At 34.8% G+C, this 21,590-nt stretch overlaps 1 protein-coding gene across 3 annotated transcripts in view; it reads right to left on the bottom strand.

Moving 5' to 3' along the window:
• The window catches only part of BRAF (B-Raf proto-oncogene, serine/threonine kinase), a 151,520-nt gene that overhangs the window by 85,692 nt on the left and 44,238 nt on the right, over positions 1–21,590 (bottom strand). For all 3 annotated transcript variants that reach the window (XM_051963535.1, XM_051963533.1, XM_051963534.1), the window contains exons 2-3: positions 9,364–9,465; positions 46–309 (exon numbers count right to left, since the gene is read on the bottom strand). In XM_051963535.1, the coding sequence (XP_051819495.1) occupies positions 46–309; positions 9,364–9,465 (366 nt within the window). The remainder of the gene's footprint in view (positions 1–45; positions 310–9,363; positions 9,466–21,590) is intronic.

Here is a 21,590-nt window from a genome sequence, read left to right as displayed (position 1 = left end):
AAGAAGATAGAGCAGGCAAGATGAAGACATACAAAAGTTACTTACCACAGTCCTCTGTTTGTTGGGCAGGAAGACTCTAACAATTGGTTTTTGTGGTGACTTGGGATTGCTTCTTGACACATCTGTGGGATTCTGAAAAACTGCGAGAGATGAAGGTGCCACTGACAGGCTAGAAGAGGAAGAAGATGTAACTGTGTCTGTTGAGGCTGAGCTAGAAACAGAAAAATCAGTTCCATTCCCCATGGACTCTAATAATTGTTGTTCCCGTTGTTGAAGTGCATCTAGCTTGCTGGTGTATTCTTCATAGGCCTATAAAGAAAAGTAGAATTAAATATTTAATCTTGAGTTTGCAATCTGAGTTCAAAGAAGGTCTCAAAGTTAAGGTTCTGATAATAGTAATTTTAATGGAATTAGGTCAATAAAATTAGATTAGTAATTAGAATGAAAAAATATCACAGTAATCCTCAGAATATAAAGAGTTAGAAAGTAGGTTCATGATAGATTTTTACTTTAAATTAATAATCTTTTTGTTACAAGGTATACACTGATCATGAAAAGCCACATCTTTTACATAACCTCTGAAATCAGTTAGTTTGTGGATATTAACCTCCCAAAAAAGTGCATTTCTCTTCTCAAAGATCTGACCTGCTCCTCCTGTTGTACCGAGTCCAGGTCAATGTCCCATTTGTACTGTTGTCTAAGATTGATAGTCTCTAAAGATTGCCTGTCTGTTTCAGTTAGGATAACAGGCATTCTTCATGAATTTACTTTTTCCACTCAGGTTAGTTTGGCCAACTGAAACAATTATTTTCAAAGACACCAATAGTCTATTAACTGTTAAACTGATAGCTTCTTCTCAGGCCTTTTCCTTGATTTATTTACACTACTGGAGGACACTTTTCTTGTCAGTTTTTCTTGATACTGCTCCTTCCTTCCTAGTTATCTTCCCACCTGTTGAGCCTCTCAGTTGTTTTTGCTGGCTCCCTAAGCCAGATCATTCCTTTCTATGTATGGAAAGCCTTATGTACACAAGGCTTTATGATAGGTTCTCTTATCTTTCTCTGAATTTTCTTGAGTTCAATAATCATCAACAGCCTGCAGACATTGCCATTTAGATATTCTACAGATTTTAAACATGTCTAAAAAAACCCTCAGCATTCATACCCTACCTCAACCTTCTCCTGAATTTCTTTCTTGTGTTGTGAATAAGACTTTCCTTCTAATCAATTACATTTAAAACCTTCAAGTTTGGAGGTGAAGCCAAGATGGTGAAGAGAAGCCCGAGTTCTCCCCAGTTTTCCTTGGAAATAACATTAAAATCAAGCCTCTGAATGGATTCTGGGACAAGACAAAAAGACAGTGAAACAAATTTTCAGTTTAAGATAATTTAGAAGGACTTCAGAAAATGTCTGTCTCAATTCGGTGAAAGGGGAATGCAGCCCAGAGCAGATGGTGTCCAGACAAGCCAGGTAGCATAGCACTGATGAGCAACCAAGGTCCATCAATCCTGGTTCAGCAGGACAGCTGTGAGGTTCCCAGCCCCAGTGCAAACTGTCAGCCCTAGAAGTTCAATATAATAGGCGCAACTAGGCCCTGCCATCCCAGGATGGTGGGCAAGCTACAAGCACCTGAGACCCTGGCACAGAACACCAGTGACCAGACCCCTGACCTTCAGCACAAGAAGCTTGGGGAAGTATCCAAGTGTGCTTCAGGAGCAGAGCTCAACTTTAAAAGAAATAAGCAAAAAACCAAAAAGAATCCTGACCACAGAAAGCTATTGTAGTGACAGGGAATATCAAAACAATAGTAAATGTTTACATGTGAAGCCTCAAAGGAAAATATGAATTGATACTGAGTCCCAAAAGTCCTCTTGGAAGAGCTCAAAAATGTTTTTAAAAATCAAATAAGAGAGGTAAAAGAAAAATTGGGCAAAGAAATGAGAATAATACAGCAGAATTATGAAAAAAGAATCAATCGCTTGGAAAAGGAAGCACAAAAAATTAAAGAAAACAATGATTTAAAAAAGAGAATTGGCCAGATGGAAAAAGAGGTACAAAAGTTAACTGAAGAAAAGAATTCCTTAAAAATTAGAATTGGGCAAGTGGAAACTAGTGAAGAGACATCAAGAATCAATCAAAACAAAATCAAAAGAACCAAAAAAAAAAAAAAAAAAAAGAAGAAGAAGAAGAAAATATAAAATACCTCATTGGAAAAACAAATGGCCTGAAAAATAGATCCAGGAGAGACAATTTAAGAATTACTGGACTACTTCAAAGCTGTGATTTAAAAAGAGCCTAAACAGCATCTTTCAAGAAATTATCAAGGAAAACTGTGCCGATAGAACCAAAAGGTAAAATAGTCATTGAAAGAATCAACTGAAGAATAGGTTAGTTACACAAAACACAATAGTCAACGACATAGTAATCTAATGTCTGATAAACTTCTGAAATAAAAATTGACTATTTGACAAAAATTACTGGGAAAATTAGAAAATAGTATGGTTAAAAACTACACACTGATCAACAGCTAATAACCTAAACCAAGATAAGGTCAAAATGGGTTCACAATTTAGACATAAAGGATAATACTGTATGCAAGTTTATCTTTCAGATTTGTGGAGAAAGGAGGAATTTATGGCCAAAGAAGAACAAGAGAATATCATGAAAAGCAAAATGATTAATTTTGATTACACTAAAAAGTTTTTTTGCAAAACAAAGCCAATGCAGTCAAGATTAGAAGGGAAGCAGAAAACTGGGGAGAAAAATTTAAATCCAGTGTTTCTGATAAAGACCTCATTTCTAAGAAAATTTATAGAGAACTGACTCAAATTTATAATAATACAAATAATTCCTCAATTAATAAATGGTCAAAGGATATAAATAGACAATTTTCAGATAAGGAAATTAAATAAATCACTATTAACTAGAGAAATGCAAATTAAGACAACTCTGAGGTACCACTCTTCACCCGTCTCAGATCGACTAAGATGTTAAAAAGAGATGATAAATATTAGAAGGGATGTGGGAAAACTGGAACAATAATACATTGTTGGTGGAGTTGTGAAATGATCTAACCATTTTAGAGTACAGTTTGGAACTATGACCAAAAGGCTATCAAACTGTACATACTCTTTCATCCATGGGTCTACATCCCAAAGAAATCATTAAAAAAAGGGAAAAGGACACAAACACAAAAGGTTTGTAGCAATTCTTTCTGTAATGGCAAGGAACCAGAAATTGAATGGCTGAATAAGTTATGGTATATAAAGGTAATGAAATATTATTGTTCTAAGAAATGATAAGCAGGCTGATTTCAGAAAAGCCTGGAAAGTCCTACTGTGATGATCATGTTTAGCACCCAGTGTATTTTTAAATCCGCCCGAATTAGGATAAATGAAAGTCCTTGATTTTAATTTTTTGTGGAGGTGAAGGGGAATGGCAATATGAAGTGAGAGCAATCGCCACAGGAATAGGGCCAGCAGTGTCTCTGGCTCTCACACTCCACCCACCAACTTCTCCACCCAATTTCCTATACAACATATCAAACTTGTACAGAGAATGGGTGAGGCCATTCTTTTTCCAAGCATATATTAATAAAGTATTGTCCAATTGGTAATTAGCCATAAGTGCTTAGACTGGACCTCAGTGCATCTGCTCAGCTTCTGCCCATTACAACCTATATAAACTGATGCTGAGTAAAGTGAGCAGAACCAAGAGAATATTGTACAAAGAAAATAATATTATGTGATCAAGTGTGATGGACTTGGCTCTTATCAATAATGCAGTGATTCAAGGTAATTTCAATAGACTTGGGATGGAAAATGCCAATATTTTGGAGAGAAAGAACTATGGAGACTGAATGTGGGTCAAAACACAGTATTGTCACCTTTTTTTTTTGTTTGTTTATTTTTCTTTCTTGCATTTCTTTTTTCCCCTTTTGGTCTGATTTTTTCTTGTACAACATGACAAATATGGAAATATATTTAAAAGATTGCACATATTTAACCTATATCAGATTGCTTGCTGTCTTGGGTGGGGCAGAGGTCAGAGAGGGAGGGAAAAAAATTTAGAACATAGTTTTACAAAAATGAATGTTGAAAACTATATTTACATGTATTTGGGGAAAAAAATACTACTGGGGTGTGGAGGAAGAAGCCATTGATCACCTCCTGAAAAACATCCCAAAATGTAAACTTCAAAGAATATTATAGACAAATTCCAGAATTAATAGGTCAAGAAGAAAATTCCACAAGCAGTCAGAAAGAAACAATTCAAATATGGAGGAGTGGCAGGATTCCACAGGATTTAGCAGTTTTTCCATTAAAGGATTGGAAGAATTGGAATATGATATTCTGGAAGGCAAAGTAGCTTGGATTACAACCAAAAATCAACTACCAAGCAAAACTGGGCATAATGTTCCAGGGGAAAAGTTAGACATTCAATAAAATAGGAGACTTTCAAACTTTCCTGATAAAAAAAACCAGAGCTGAACAGAAAATTCAGTCTTCAAGTACAAGGCTCAAGAGAAGCATAAAAAGATAAACAGGAAAGAAAAAAAAATACAAACAACCACACGTGTTATTCAATAAGATTAAAATGTTTACATTCCTACATGGGAAGACACTATTTCTAACTCTTAAGAAGTGTATCTCTATTAGAGCAGTTAGAAAGAGTATATACAGACAGAAGGTATGGTTATAAAATGACTTTGATGTGATGATATAAAAGAAAGTTAAGAAGCGAAAAAACAAAGGATTGTATGGGAAGAAGAAAGGGGGAGGCAGAATAAGTTAAATTACATCACAAGAAAAGATGCAAAAACCAATTTAAATACAGGGAAAGAAGGAGGGGGGTGAACACTGAACCTTACTCTTATCAGATTTGGCTCAAAGATGAAATAACATACACATTCAGTTGGGCATACAAATTTATATTACCCTTTAAGGAATTAGAAGGGGAAAGCAGAAGGAGGAAAGAAAAGGGAAAGGAAATCCTGACAGAAGGGAGGGAGACTGAGGGAGATAGAGGTCAGAAGTAAAACATTGGTGAAGAGGAACAGAATGAAAGGAGAGAGAAAAGTACAAATGGGGGAAATATACAATTAATAATCACTGTATATGAATGAGATGAACTCTCCCATAAAATGGAAGTGGATAGCAGAGTGAATTAAAAAACAGAATCTTACAATATGTTGTTACAACATATACACTTAAAAACAGAGAGATACATACAAAGGAAAAGTAAAATGCTGGAGCAGAATTACATTATGTTTTACCTGAAGTAAAAAAAAGCAGAGGTAGCAATTCCAATCTCAGACAAAGCAGAAACAAAAATCGATCTAATTAAAAGAGATGAGGAAATAAACTACATTTGCTAAAAGAGACAATGAAGTAATAACACTAAACATATATATACACCAAGTAAAACAGCATCCAAATTTTTAGAGAAGTTAACTGAGTTACAGGAAGAAATAGGTAACAAAACTATACTATTGGGGGACCTCAATCTCCCTCTCTCAGAACTAAATAAATCTAGCCACAAAATAAACAAGACATTAAGGAAGTGAATTTTTAAGAAATTAGATTATGGTACCTCTGGAGAAAACTGAATGGGGACTGCATTGTTGATAAGAGCCAAGTCCATCACACTTGATCATGGTACGTGGCACCAAAACAAAAATCCATGACCAGGGATTATGGCATAAAAAGCTTACAATCAAATCAGAAAGGCAGAAATATTAAATGAATCCTTTTCAGATCATGATGCAATAAACATTATGTGTAATAAAGAGCACCATGATATAGTGAATAGAGAGCTGATCTTGAAGTCAAAAAAAAAACTGAGGTTCAAGTTCCCATGGAACACAAACTAGCTTTGTGACCAAGGGTAAGTCACCTAACTTCAGTGCCTCAAATAACTACTTAATGCAAACAAAGTATTTATTAAATCTCCATAGACAAGAATCTAATATTATAAATCAATTACCAGTGTCTTATCAGTATAAGGTTTCCCAACATTGGATCTCCCATATTGATTAATCCTAGGTCTTGATTTCCTTCCCTCCTGCCTCTCATACCAAAACAATAAATGACTTAAGCTATTTGTCAATTTCTGGGCAGCAAGGTGATAACATTGAATAGAATATGGAAGATATGAGTTCAAATTAACCTCAGATGCATACTAACTGTATGACCCTGAATAAGTCACTTCATTTTGTTTGCCTCAATTTCCTCATCTATAAACTAAAATAGAGAAGGCAATAGCAAGTCACACTAGTATCTTTGCTATGGAAAGTCAAAATGGGTTCATAAAGTGTCAAACATGACACAAAACAACTGAACAATAATAAATCTGTCAATTTATTATATGAACCTCCACATATATGACCTTCAAATTGTCATGTCTGGGTTTTTTTTTTTTTTTAATCTTCTGCCTCAGTACTATGTAAAGCTTGCATTTTTTAAATTTGCAATTTTTTCTCAATAAAAGTCAATTTAACAAAATCTTACTATGATCAAAGTGAAAGTTGTATACACTGGAAAAATTTTTAAAAACTGGAATTATTTTTTCTTCTTTTTAAATCTTTGTTGCAAAGGAAGTTTTACTGTAAAAGATATATTCAGAAATTAATGGGATGGAAAAACAAAAGTATCAATAATAAGTAACATCAATAAAAATTAGCAACAATTTAAGTAACTTTATTTTCTCATTGGCTTCTGAGACTCTACTTTGAATAGGACAGCTACAACAGTTAAAAAACCATGTTTAGTTTTATAATCTGACTGCCAAAACAATACAATTTCTTAAATCTATTATATTAGCTCAATGACCTTGAGCAACTCATTGAAGCGCTCTAGTAATTAATTTCCTAAAATATACAACAATGACACCTAAGATTCATGCTGGCCTTGAAATCAGTATAGTAAACTTATGTTATTTGCTGAGAGTTAGACAAAGCCGAGCACCGAATTATGGAAAGAGCTGGGAGTTGTACTTCATCTATGGATGGATCTATATTATGGGTAAAACATTGAGTGGATATGGGACAGCAACCCCATTCATTCCTTCATATCCCCATTCAGTTTCTTGGAAGCTTGTGCCCCATAAGATAGGAGCAGGCATCTTCAAATATGCTATTTCTATTGATGCTGATATTTAAAAACCTGACCTTTTCTCAGAATCCCCTAAAGAGTTATTTGTTCTGGAAATGTTTTCTCACCTTCTACTTTGGAAGCTCATCCTCTCCCTAAAACTATTAAGTTCAATGGTAGAATATTAGAGATGGAAGGGACCACAGAGGTCATATAATAGAACTTGATTCATTTCATAGACAAAGAAACTGATGCACAGAAATTAAGTTGCCTTGTCTACAAAGATCCCACAACTAGCTTAGTGAGAGAGCTGAGTTGGGAACATAGATTTCCTGACGGCCACTCCCATTGGCCTCTGAACTTCAGTCATTGGGTCAGCCTACCAATCATGTTCCCCTTGTCAATTTTCATGTGGAGCATTTGAACCTCCACAGTCTGTGATCCCCAAATTCTTAATCATTTTCAAATCCCTTTCTTTCCTTTTTGAACAGTTCAGCATGATAGACACTCAAAAAAACTCATATATAAGAGATTTTTTTCTGAAATCTCCTCTCCCCCAACCAATTACATTTTATCAAGAGAAGGATACCTATAACAAAGTACTCGATCTCAGGATCACTAAAAGACTTCCAACTGTAGAAAAGACCTAGAAAATAAGTATCTTTTGGTATCTGGAGCTTTTTAGTGAGCTGTAAAATTGGTTTAAATCAATACTGTGATAGAGCAGTCAAAAGAGCTAATAAAATTGCAGGCTTCATTGAGAGAGGCAGAAGCACAAGGGCATTATGAGAGAAATGATATTTATTATACTCATTACTGGTTAGACTTCACCTAAATTATTTTTCTCAGTTCGGGATGTCACATATTACAAAGTATCTAACAAACTTGTTGGTGAAGAGACTCAAGATGCCAACAAACAGCAAAATTTAATGAAATGAAGATGTTTGGCATGGAGAACAGAAGGCTTGAGGAGGGTTGGGGGTGGGGGTGGAGTAGGGAGACAAGTTATCAGAGAGAATAGCTAAAGAGCTGTGCTCTTCTTCCCCTCAAATAGCAGAATGAATAACTGGGTTCTTAATTTGAACAGAGGTTCTTAAACTTTTTTTATGTCCTAGACCCTAAATATTAAACAGTCTTTGATGAAGCAAGTGTATAAAATAAAATATATTAGATGACAAAGGAAACTTATTATATTGGAATATTACTCCAGAAAGGTTGGATTTTTTTGTTTGTTTGTTTTGTTTTGTTTTTAAGTAAATGGGTCCCAGTTTAAGAATTCCTGGGTAAAAAATTGAGTAATGCATATTTGGTTCTATCTAAAGAAATAGTTTCTAAAAATAAGATATTCAAAAAGAAAAATAGACTACTTCAAGAAATAGTTAAAAGAAAGAAAGGAAGGGAAGGGAAGGGATGGGAAAAGGAAAGGAGGGAAAGGGGAAAGGGAAGAAGGGGAAGGGGAAGGAGGGAAGGGGAAAGGGAAGTGGGGAAGGGGAGAAAAGGGAAAGAGGAAGGGGAGAAGGGGAAGGGGAAAGGGGAAGGAGAGAAGGGGGAAGGGGAAAGGGAAGAAGGGGAAGGGGAGAAGGGGAAGGAAGGAAGGGAAGGGGAGAAGGGGGAAGGGGAAGGGGAGAAGGGGGAAGGGGAAGGGGAAAGGGGAAAGAAAGAAGGAAGAAGGGGAAGGGGAGAAGGGGGGAAGGGGAGAAGGGGGAAAGAAAGAAGGAGGAAAGGGGAAGGGAAGAAGGGGAGAAGGGGGAAAGGGAGAAGGGGGAAGGAGAAAGGGAGAAGGGGGGAAGGGGAAGGGGAAGGAAAGGGAAGAACGACCATTTTGGGAAATTGTAGTTAGGATTCTTACTTAGAAAAAGACTGAATTAGAGTCACTGAAATCTCTTTCAACTCAGAATCTGTGATGTTTGTTCATGTTTTTCCATAAATTCTTGACAGAAGACCTGCTCACCTACATCAGTCTTAGGGTTGAGCCTTAGCTCTTCAGGGCTGCTTACTATGCAATTCCCTGAACTGAATGGTAGCTTCTTTTTTCTCTCAACTTCACCTCATTTACTCTATCCCTTTTCCCCCCTTCTCTTCCCCCAATCTAGAGTCTTATTCTTCTCCAAGGTTCTATGAACTTTCCAAAGGCCTTTTTTTGGCTTTATTTTTTAATAGTATTTTATTTTATTTATTATTATAATATTTTAAGTTTTTTTAGCTTATTTTAAAAATAAATATTTTCTGCTCATGACTCTCCCAAATTCCCAAAATGATATGTAACATCTTACCTCAAGATAGATTGATGGTGGGTTATGTTCTCCTCCAAATTTATCCAATAGGGCCTCTATGTGTTCCTGTGTCAATTTTATCATTTGCTTGATATTCCATACCTAAAATCACACAAAATAACATATAAAATTCCTTTAGTATATGAACTAATCACTTAATAATAATAAAAAATTAACATCTTAGATTACAAAAGAATAATTAACTCCCCCAATAAATAGCCCATCATTCCTGTAATCTCCAATTTGTTACCTATATTGGATTAAAATACAGATTTTTTTGTTTGTTTTTGGAGGCAGTTGAGATTAAATGACTTGCTCAGGGTCACACAACTAGAAAGTGTTAAAGTGTCTGAAACTAGAGTTGAATGCAGGTTCTCCTGACTTCAGAGCCAGTGCTCTATCCATTGTACCATCTAGCCGCCCCAAGATACATCTTTAAAACCATTAACTCAGAACAGGTCTAGACCATTATATACACATGCTTCAGGAGAAAGAATTTTTTAAATTATGGAGAATAAACTAGAAAGAATTTCCTAAATGGGATAGGAAACGATGTGTAGACAGAAAGAACAAAACTTAAATGGAACCAATTCACAAATAGAATGGTTTGAATAATCAATGTATCAACCCACAACCATTATACCCTTACTTTAATTGAACTATGGGATCCCCAAAACGATTTAATGGGAGAGCAGTATAAATTTGGAAATGTGATGCTAAATGAAAAATACAGAAAATTCCTGCTATTTACTGACTGATTTATTAGTCTGGAAGGTATCAGAGAAGGTGTCTGAAGTTGACAAGAAGTTCCAGAAAGCTGCTCAAAAACATATTTCCCCTAAATGCTTGGCTTAAGTGGTTTATAAAATCATCCTGAAATCAAAACTTCTAGAAAGAGTATGCTTATGATTTAATCACAAGTTAATAACAAGTGATATTAAAAAGAAAAAAAGAGATGGTTTAGGTCTAAGGGAGTTTTGATAAGGAAATGAGGCTAATTGTGAAACATGAGACATTTTCACTGAAGGCATGTCTTACTGTGATGTTAATCATGAACAAAAGGAATTATATCAGAGCCTTAGGTTCCTGAGAAATGGATGGGATCCAGGAAGAACTTGCCTTAAAAAAGAAACAAATAACAACAAAAATCTACCACAAGGCAGGTTCCAATAGATACCCACCCTGGATTCTAGTGCAAACTTCATGAACTGAATATTTTCTAATCAGATCTCATCTACCATCTTCAAATAAAGCTGATTATTTGAAAGGTATAAGTTTAGTCATAGAACCACACACTGACTCAGATGCTAGGCCTGAATTTTATATTAAGAGGAAGATACCCATAATAAATCAAGGAGGACCACCAATTAATAAGCATTTATTAAGAACCTATTTTGTAAGACAGTCTTTTCCTTCCAAAGGATTAGATTTTACAAAGGAACACAGACTGATCCTTCAAAGAGCAAAAAGGATTGATCAGAGTGGTAGAAAGAGTACTGTGAAATCCCAGGGAGGAGAGAGTATCCAGGAGAAGAGAGCAGTCAAAAGTGTCAAATGCTCAAAGGTAACAAACTTCCATCTCCTAGCATTCCTTTTTTCCTTTATTAAAACACCTATTTACTAAATGCTACTATGAGGCAACACACTGTGCCAGAAACTGGGAATACTAAGACAAAACAAATCCTTATCATTTAGAATTTAGGGTTGACAGGGAAAAAAATGCTAGCCCAGCTACCTTATCTGTACTTTCATCCTACACAATCATTTAACCTATTTCAGAATTTAAAAAAAATTACGAGACCCCAAAGCTAACCCATAATGAAGAAGAACCCCCTTTTCATCTGTACATATGCTCATCCAAACTTGGCCTAAATAGTAAAGATTCAGCTATTAAACTGTGAACTTGAGGACTAGAACCGTATTTTACATACCTAGTCCTGATCACGAGCAGAGGGTTTACTGGCTGACAAACATCTACAGACCAACTACCCTAGTTAAAAAGCCACAATGCATTTTCACAAAGAGAAGGAAACAAGTGCCAAGCAAGTCAAACCACAACGGCCCCCAGATCTCAATAGCGATACACCCAGGAACCTTGGAAACAACATGTACTCAGTCCAAGACCAGGAGTCATCAATGAGGACAAAAATCATTGCCCGCCAACTCACAGCTACCAGTAACAACTGCAGACCAAATGCCAACAGACAAGTAAGAACAAGAGCCATCAGAGTGGCAAAGAACATCACAAAGTCTCCCCAGCAGTTATCTGCGAAAACAATCCCTATGGACAAGGGTCAGCCACCGCATCAATGGCTAAGTAGCCACCGGTCCACAGGGCAGAAAGGCCAGCCCCTCTGACAGAGCAACGCACCCACAGAGACAAAAGGCAGCGTGCACCAAGCAAGTCAAACCCCGACAACAGTCCTTCCTCAGACCCTATTGGAGAAAATTCAGACCCTTGAATCCAAGAATCTTTGGAAGAGCAAGACTTCCAGCCCAGGACTTACAGCTACCAGGCTTGTAGAGATGTAGCCTGGAAGCTGCTCTTCTTGGTACTACAAGAACAGCTGCAATTCAAGGCTACTGAAAACCAAGAAAGTTCTTTTCATCAAAGTCTTTGACACTGCCAAACAGTTAGCGACCAATTTTATCTAAGGGCCACTTGACCATTCCATCTAACTTGCAGCACACCTTTTAAGTATGTTGATTAATCCTACATGAACTTCTTGGAAGCAGACACTCTATATCTTCAGAGCTTAGCACAAGAATGCTAACATTCTATACAAAGATAAGAAAACTGCCTGCTCATGTCCTTTGATCATTTAATAATTAGAACTTATATAATAATTAGGACTTAATTTTTTACTTACCATGTTTTTTTTTTTTTTTTTTTTGGCTCAGTTCTGCATATATTTGAAAAATATAGTCTTTAAGAAGCTGGATGTAAAACTTTTCCTTGTTAACCGTTTTTCTTCTAACTTTGGCCATATTAGTTTTGTTTATGCAAATTTTTAAATTTCATGTACTCAAAATTATCCATTTTTTTCCTATAATAATCTATCTAGATTTGGTCATAAAGTCTTCCATTATCTATAGATGTCACTAACAAATACGTTTTTCCATGCTCCCCTAATTTATTTATAATAATCATCCTTTGTAAATCATTTTCCAGTTTGATCTTATTGCTTCAAATCACTACCAGTTAGAGAAATGCAAATAAAAATAACTTTGAAATACCACTTCACACCTATCAGATTGGCTAATATTAAAGGAAATAATAAATGCTTGAGAGGGTATATAACAATTGTGTAAATTTCAGCTCAATAAATAAATTACCTATGACAACTGATATTTATGTGGTACTTGAAGGTTTGCTTAAGTGCTTTATATATATTATCTTGTTTGATTGTAATAAAAATCGCCTAAAGTAGGTCCCTGATATATATGATTACTATTTTAAAGATAAAGAAACAGGATCAGGGAGCTTAGATAACTTTTCCCCGGTTAGACAATCTTGTTGTTGAATTCATTTGAATTTAAAATTTAATTTTAAAATTAAGAGATGTACATACATATGCATAAATATATATACATTCCCACACCTACATACATGTATGTAAATAAATAGATAGGCTGGTTCTCTATATTAATAAATGCAAAATTTTCAAAGGAAAAAATGCAAGCAGCTAACCACCAAAAAAAATTGTTTTGAATCTCTAATAACTGGAAAAATAAATATTAAAGCCAACTCACCCAGAAGTTTGAAAAAGATGACAGAAAAGACAAAAGACAATCACTGAAGGAGCTAAGGAAAAACAGCCCTATCAATGCAGTGTTGGTGAAGCCGTGAAGTGGTTGAGTCATTTTAAAAAATTTATTTCATATTTTATTTTTCCCAGTTATATGTAAAAATCAATTTTTAACATTTGTTTTTAGAATGTTTGAGTTCCATATTCTCTCCCTTTGTCCCTCCCCACCCTCTCTCACTGAAAAGGTAAGCAATTTGATATAGGTTATATATGTGACAGTCATGCAAAACATTTCCATATTAGTCATGTTGTAAAAGAAAAAAATAGCTGCTCACAATTATAATTATTAGTGAGATGTAAAGAAAATGGAATGTTAGAGAGGAGAAATTAGTACTCACTGATAAATCTGTTTATATATTTTAAAAAATCCTGTATAACAAAAATATTATAACTAGGATTTAAAGAAGTGACAGATCATGAAAAAGTTTTCATATTAGATGTTTTTTTTCCTTAGAGGAAGAATTATTTTTTTAAAATTTTAATCAGTCAAGATGTATCTTCTCACCTTTCTTTCTTTTTCCTAGCTGCCCCCACCCCACAGCAATTTGAAATGAAGAGAAAAACAGTATCATACTTACAGAAAAAACAAATTTCCAAACTGGCTACTCTCCTCTCCTCCCCTGCCCCCCAAATTTGTCTCATTCTGAATTGAGTCATGTCTTTGTCATGAGGAGGGCAGCAGTTTCCATGATTAGTCCTCTGTAATATTAATTATTGTGCTGTTAAGGGTTTAGTATATCAGTATTCCAACACATCAATATACCAAAACTAATTCACCCATTCCCCAAATTATGAATAAATATTCTCTCAGATTTCCATTCTTTGCCATCTCAAAAAAAAAGTTTAAGTATTTTTGTATATTCTTAAGTTTTGCTGAGAATTAGCTCTTCCCTTAATATTCCCTCTACCCCTTCACTATTTTCCCCTTTTCTTCCTTATTCCCCTGTTGAGTAAAAGGATTTCTATACTTAATTTTGTGCATGTGTGTGCATATTCTTCCTTCTTTTGATCAGTTTAAATGAAACAAAAGTTCAATTTAGCTACATTCAAAAAACCTTATTACCAAATATGGTTTGGCCAATGGCTTGTGAATGGCTACTGTGATGCATAAAGTAAATAAAAAACTTTTTATTCCTATTTGGTCATCCCATACTTTGCAAAATAGAAGGGGAAAAGCATGAGATTCATAGTTCTCAATTATAAATATTAAACTATTGATTCTCATAATTTGAAATGTTTGAATTAGGAACAAAGAGTAGATATGCTATACTCGAGGAATTCAAAATACATTTATATTGCTATTTTAATTGTGGAAAAAAAAAAAACAACAACAAACAAACACAAACCCAAATCCAAACCTAGAAGACAAGCATACAGTTAAGGTGTAATAGTAACTCCAAAGGTCTCTAAGAGGAATGTAAAGTAATTGGTGGACTTGGAATTATTATACTCAACAAAGCAACTAGAAGCATTTCCTGGGACACCTTCTTGCTAAGTATGAAATAATAGAAACATTCTAAGAAGAATTTGACAAGATGCTCCAAACCAAGTCATCAGATACTTTGGTATCTGAGTTTGTGACTTCAAAATAAAGAAAATATGGAAACATGACTTGAGATTAGTGAATAAAAGAGATTCAAGGCTTATAGATTACTTCATAATTACACTCTTTAAAGAGATTCATAAAGCTGTGGACATGGCAAATACTGAAAAATACGTCATAAAAAAATGAAAGAAAGAGAGCAATTAGGTTTCTGTATGCAATTTCTGAGAGAGAAAGGAAGGGATGGAAGGAGGAAAGGAGGAAAGGTTGAGGAAAAAAAGATATACCAAAAACCATCTGAAAAAAATGTTCCAGATCACTTAATAATGAGAGAAAAATATATTACAACTTTGAGATTTCACCTCAAAAACACAAGACTAGGAACAACTGATAAGAGAGAATGTTGGAGAAACTATGGGAAAATGGTCATACTGTAATACATACACTATTGGTAAAATTGGGAATAAGTACAACTATTCTGGAAAACAATATGAATCTATATCAGAAAAGTCAATAAATTGTAGCCTCTGAAAGAACAATAGCACTACCAGGCATAAACCCCAAGGAAATTTAAAAAAACAGAGGAAAAGGTGCCAGACATATGAAAATTTTTATTATAGGATTTTTTTGCAGAGACAAAAATTTTGAAACTAAATGGTGCACCATTATTAATGTATCAAAATGACCGGAAAAACACACTCAGGACTATTTCTACAAACTGGTGTAGACTGAAGTAAGCAGGGAACGATTCAATATGATAACCACAACAATATATTTTTTAAAAAACTTGAAAAACATGAGCAATGTTATTAGTAATCATATTTGATTATATTGCATTTCTCTATCCAAATCACAAGACCAACAGCATCATGTCTTTTCTCAGTGTTACAATATGTTGTCAGAACTAATATATGTTGGTTTATTTGCTTATTTCCTCATTACAAAAGAATATTGCATTGGAAAGGAAACTTGTCAAGAAGTATTTGCAATAGAATGTTTGTGGCAGCCCTCTTTGTAGTGGCCAGAAACTGGAAACTAAGTGGATGCCCATCAATTGGAGAATGTCTGAATAGATTGTGATATATGAATATTATGAATATTATTGTTCGGTAAGAAATGACCAACAGGATGATTTCAGAAAGGCCTGGAGAGATTTACATGAACTGATGCTGAGTGAAATGAGCAGGACCAGTGTTGGAATCTTTACAAAATGTTAACTCATTAGAGTTGATAGAGACAAGAATTATCTAATTTAGCATGGTTCAGTATCATTGAACTGATAGAAACAATGCTTGTGTTTACACCTTTAGAGAGCTCATATAAGCAAGAAGTATTTAAGTACTCATTGGAATTCACAAGTATGGGAGATTCACAAAGTGAACTTTGTAACTTTATGAATTCACACCTCCCTTAATCCTTCCCTCAGAGGAGGAGTCAACCTTTGGGAAATCATATATAAAGAAGCTCTTAAAGCTTCAAATTAGTTAATTCTGAAGATTGACAGAGATGAGAGCACTCTGGGACAGACACAGAAACACTCTGGGAGATTGAGAGCCAGAAGCCTTCTCTCGGAGGCAAGACAGATTCAGTCCATTTTCCACCTTTGTGCTGGCTAGAGGCTGAAAGACAAACCTTTGGAGGGAACTCTTGGAACCAAGCAGAGAGATAGGCTACTAAGAAAACTAACCAGGCTATTTTGGAGGAAGCAATAAAAGATCTGAACTTTTAACACCTGGCTGCATTTGGAGTGATTATTACTTTTAACTGATACTAAGGCTGCCTCCAGAAAACCTCCCCAAGAAACCTGCTCCACAGAAAGAATCTTTATATTTTAAAGAAGAATAGAACATCACAGACCAGGAGATTGTTATGTACTTCAACAACAATACTATATGATGATCAATTCTGATGGATATGGCCCTCTCCAACAATGAGATGAACCAAATCAGTTCCAATAGAGCAATAATGAATTGAACCAGCTACACCCAGCTAAAGAACTCAGGGAAATGAGTATGAACCACTACATAGAATTCCCAATCCCTATATTTTTGCCCGCCTGCATTTTTGATTTCCTTCACAGGCTAATTGTACAATATTTCAGAGTCCGATTCTTTTTGTACAGCAAAATAACTGTTTGGACATGTATCCATATATTGTATTTAATTTATACTTTAACATATTTAACATGCATTGATCAACCTGCCATCTGGGGGAGTGGGTGGGGGGAAGGAAGGGAAAAATTGGAACAAAAGGTTTGGCAACTGTCAATGCTGTAAAATTACCCATGCATATAATTTGTAAATAAAAAGCTATAATTAAAAAAAAAAGACGACGAAGTATTTGCAATGCAAAGGTTACAATTCAATAAAGACAGCCCTTTTGATCAAACTATTTTCTAGCCTAATACCTTCCTGGCCTTCAGAAAAGGACTGGAAAAACTACTAGTTTATCTATTTTTTTTTTGTCTTTAACTATTATTATATTTCACATCTCTAGATCATTTCAATCATTCTTTTCACTTTGACCTAAATTCTTCACATTTACTGTCTCCATTCTTCTCAATTTTTTTTTGCTGAATATAGAATTCAGTTAAAATGATAATAAATCTTCCAACATATACAAAGAAGTTGAAATGGTAGATTCAGACTCTAATAATTATAATGTCTTAAAATATGACATCCAAGCACATCTGTATCTTTGAAGATTTTTCTGGCATTTATTATTTTAGCTCTTGTGATTTATGCATAGATGGTTCTGAGTGTATCTTAAACATTTCAGAAAAGGACCATCTCTTCTACTATTTGAACTTCTTTCAGTTACTTAACTTCTGTGTTCTACATTCAATTATATTTTTTAAAAATTAGAATTTGTATAAAGTAACTTTCAAGTTTTACAATGCATTATTTTACATCTTTTATGATTAAAGGTAGCACAATAAAGTTCTGTACTTGCAAAAAAAAATTATAATTTCTAGATTTATTTAATCTCGTTCCATCAGTAACATTTTTATCACCAAAACACAGACCTAACCACAAAGCTTCTAGAACAGGGGAACAGAGTGGCTCCCTATTACCACTAGGATAAAATATAAATTCCTCTGGCATTTACAACACTTTATGATTTTGTCTTAGTTATAGTTCCAGATTCATTTCACATTATTGCCCACAAATTTGCTGTGATACAGCCATTCTAGGCCAAGGGCTATTCCTATTCACTCCATCCATAAATGCCTTTATATACACATCTTGTTTCCCTATAGGGCTCTTTTTTCTTATTTTTAGCTTTTTGTAATTCCTATGTAACTTCAAGGTTCAATTTAAAGTTCATTTTTTTCCAATGGGTCTTTTACCATCGCTTCAAATTGTTAACATTCTCTCCACCTCTACTCATTTACTCTCCCGTTTTCTCCCCAATCCAAGCCCCCAGCAAAATCACTTGATATTTTGAATATATTTGCACATTTACTTATGTGTATACATGTACTTTATTGGTCAACTTTTTTGTTTTTGTAGTCCTATGTGTACATGCACTTTGTGGGTTGATGTTTTTGTTTTTGTAGTCCCAGCCTAAAATGAAGCAACAGTATATACATAATAAGTGTTTATTTAACTGAATTGAATGACAATGCACTAGGACATTAGATTTTTAAAATTCAGAACAAGATACCATGAGTTTAAACAAAAATCTTTGGCACTACATTTCTTTCTCGTCCTTATAAAATCTACCATTTCATAACTCTGAAGTAAGATTATGGCAAACTAAGAAATATGACAAATATAGGAACACACTATCTAAATCTATAACTGAATGGAAAATCAACAGTAATAAGTACCCTCTTTCCCTACCTCCAATACCTGCCTCATTTTCTGCAGTTACTATTTTTGGTCACTAGATGGCAACTGCGTGAAATTAAGAAAATCCCAGTTTTTAAATTAAAACACTTCAAGATTTGTAAAACCTTGCTCTAGAGAAAGGCTTCTTAAACTTTTCCCACTTGTGCCTTCTTTTTTTTGCCTGAGAAATTTTTACATGACCCTGGGAATATAAAATAGGTATACAAATCGTAACAATTACTACTAATAAATCATAATTTCGTGATTTACATTCAGTTACAAAACCTCCACGGATTAAGAAGCTGAGGTCTTGATAAAAATAACAAAGAGCCACTAATCTGGACAATAGTGTGTATTTTATATAAAAAAGAAAAAATTCCATCTTCTACAAATTTGATCCTGCCTTCTTTTTTTTTTTTTTTTTTTAAATAACTTTTTATTGATAGAACCCATGCCAGGGTAATTTTTTACAACATTATCCCTTGCATTCATTTCTGTTCCGATTTTTCCCCTCCCTCCCTCCACCCCTTCCCCCAGATGGCAAGCAGTCCTTTACATGTTGAATAGGTTACAGTATATCCTAGATACAATATATGTGTGCAGAACTGAACAGTTTTCTTGTTGCACAGGGAGAATTGGATTCAGAAGGTATAAATAACCTGGGAAGAAAAACAAAAATCAAGCAGTTTTATATTCATTTCCCAGTGTTCTTTCTTTGGGTGTAGCTGCTTTTGTCCATCTTTGATCAATTAAAGCTCTCTTTATCGAAGAGATCCACTTCCATCAGAATACATCCTCAAACAGTATCATTATTGAGATATATAATGATCTCCTGGTTCTGCTTGTTTTGCTCAGCATCAGTTCATGTAAGTCTCGCCAGTCCTCTCTGTATTCATCCTGCTGGTCATTCCTTACAGAACAATAATATTCCATAACATTCATATACCACAATTTACCCAGCCATTCTCCAATTGATGGGCATCCATTCATTTTCCAGCTTCTAGCCACCACAAACAGGGCTGCCACAAACATTTTGGCACATACAGGTCCCTTTCCCTTCTTTAGTATCTCTTTAGGGTATAAGCCCAGTAGAAACACTGCTGGATCAAAGGGTATGCACAGTTTGATAACTTTTTGAGCATAGTTCCAAATTGCTCTCCAGAATGGCTGGATGTGCTCGCAATTCCACCAACAATGTATCAGTGTCCCTGTTTTCCCACATCCCCTCCAACATTCCCCATTATCTTTCCCTGTCACTCTAGCCAATCTGACAGGTATGTAGTGGTATCTCAGAGTTGTCTTAATTTGCATTTCTCTGATTAATAATGATTTGGAGCATATTTTCATATGTCTATAAATAGTTTCAATTTCTTCATCTGAGAATTGTCTGTTCATATCCCTTGACTATTTATCAATTGGAGAATGGTTTGATTTCTTATAGATTAGAGTCAATTCTCTATATATTTTGGAAATGAGGCCTTTATCAGAACCTTTGATTGTAAAAATGTTTTCCCAGTTTATTGTTTCCCTTCTAATCTTGTCTGCATTTGTTTTGTTTGTACAAAAACTTTTCAATTTGATATAATCAAAATTTTCTATTTTGTGATCCTGCCTTCTTGATGATTGTTTGTCATCATCTGTTTTGTGATGAGTGCTATTCTGCTTCTCAAATAAATATTCTATTTTTCTATTATCATCTACAAACTTTATAGCCAAAAATTTATGAAAACTATTTATAAAATATTTGGTTATATTATGCCTCAGGTTTCTTAACATTCCTATGCTAATTTTTGAGTAAAATCAGATGGTGTCTACCATAATAGACCTAAGATTGAAGTTGTCACACATTTAAACATAAATATGACTATCATCAATGAAGGAGAATTAATAGTTAAGAATAAGAGCTATACTGGAGAGACTTACACGAACTGATGCTGAGTGAAACGAGTGGGGCCAGGAAATCATTATATACTTCAACAACAATACTATATGATGATCAATTCTGATGGACTTGGCCATTCTCAGCAATGAGATGAACCAAATCGGTTCCAATGGAGCAGTAATGAATTGAACCAGCTACATCCAGCGAAAGAATTCTGAGAGATGACTAAGAACCATTACATTGAATTCCCAATCCCTATATTTTTGCCTGCCCGCATTTTGGATTTCCTTCACGGGCTAATTGTACAATATTTCAGAGTCCGATTCTTTTTGTACAGCAAAATAATGGTTTGGTCATATATACTTATTGTGTATCTAATTTATACTTTAGTATATTTAACATCTACTGGTCATCCTGCCATCTAGGGGAGGGGGTGAGGGGAAGGAGGGGAAAAATTGGAACAAAAGGTTTAGCAATTGTCAATGCTGTAAAATTACCCCTGCATATGCCTAATAAATAAAAAGCTATTAAAAAAAGAAAAGAAAAGAATAAGAGCTATCAATGGTTAGTGTACTCTCCTATTCCTGTAGTGGAGTACACCCCATCCACTGAAGAACAAGTCCTCCTTTTATTCTTGCTGTTCACTTTCTCATTTCCATACATCTCAACTCTACTCCAATGTTCTAATTCAAACTTGTCCTCCCCATTTTAATTTGTCTTCTAGAATTCCTACTCCATATTTAATGAACCTCCTTACGTTTTAGACTTTTCCATCTCATGCTCTTCACATTATTTTGCATCTCCTTAGATTTAGCTTCCCTTGATAATACTGCATCTGTGGCCAGTTTTTCCAATACTAACTGTACTTTTCTATCATGGTCTAAGTGGGACAGTCAGAATAGAATATTCCTAGCTCCCAATTGGTTCCTCCAAACTCTTCTATTTCCACCACTCAGGAAATTCTTTTCTTAAAGCTTACACTATTCAAATGATTGTTCAATCTAGATTCTGGAAGCCATCACTTACAGATTACACTTATTACATCACTTACAGATAATCCCCCTTCTTTCTGAATGACTTCAGTGTCTGGCTCAGAGACCCCAAATCCTATTAGGGCATTTCAATGTATCTGTCTCTCAAATACCCTAATTTCCCAGTTC

This window comes from Antechinus flavipes, chromosome 5, assembly GCF_016432865.1.
Source record: "Antechinus flavipes isolate AdamAnt ecotype Samford, QLD, Australia chromosome 5, AdamAnt_v2, whole genome shotgun sequence".
Classification (NCBI taxonomy): domain Eukaryota; kingdom Metazoa; phylum Chordata; class Mammalia; order Dasyuromorphia; family Dasyuridae; genus Antechinus; species Antechinus flavipes.
Note: the sequence above shows the minus strand (reverse complement) of the source record. Positions and strands in the feature narration are given on the sequence as shown.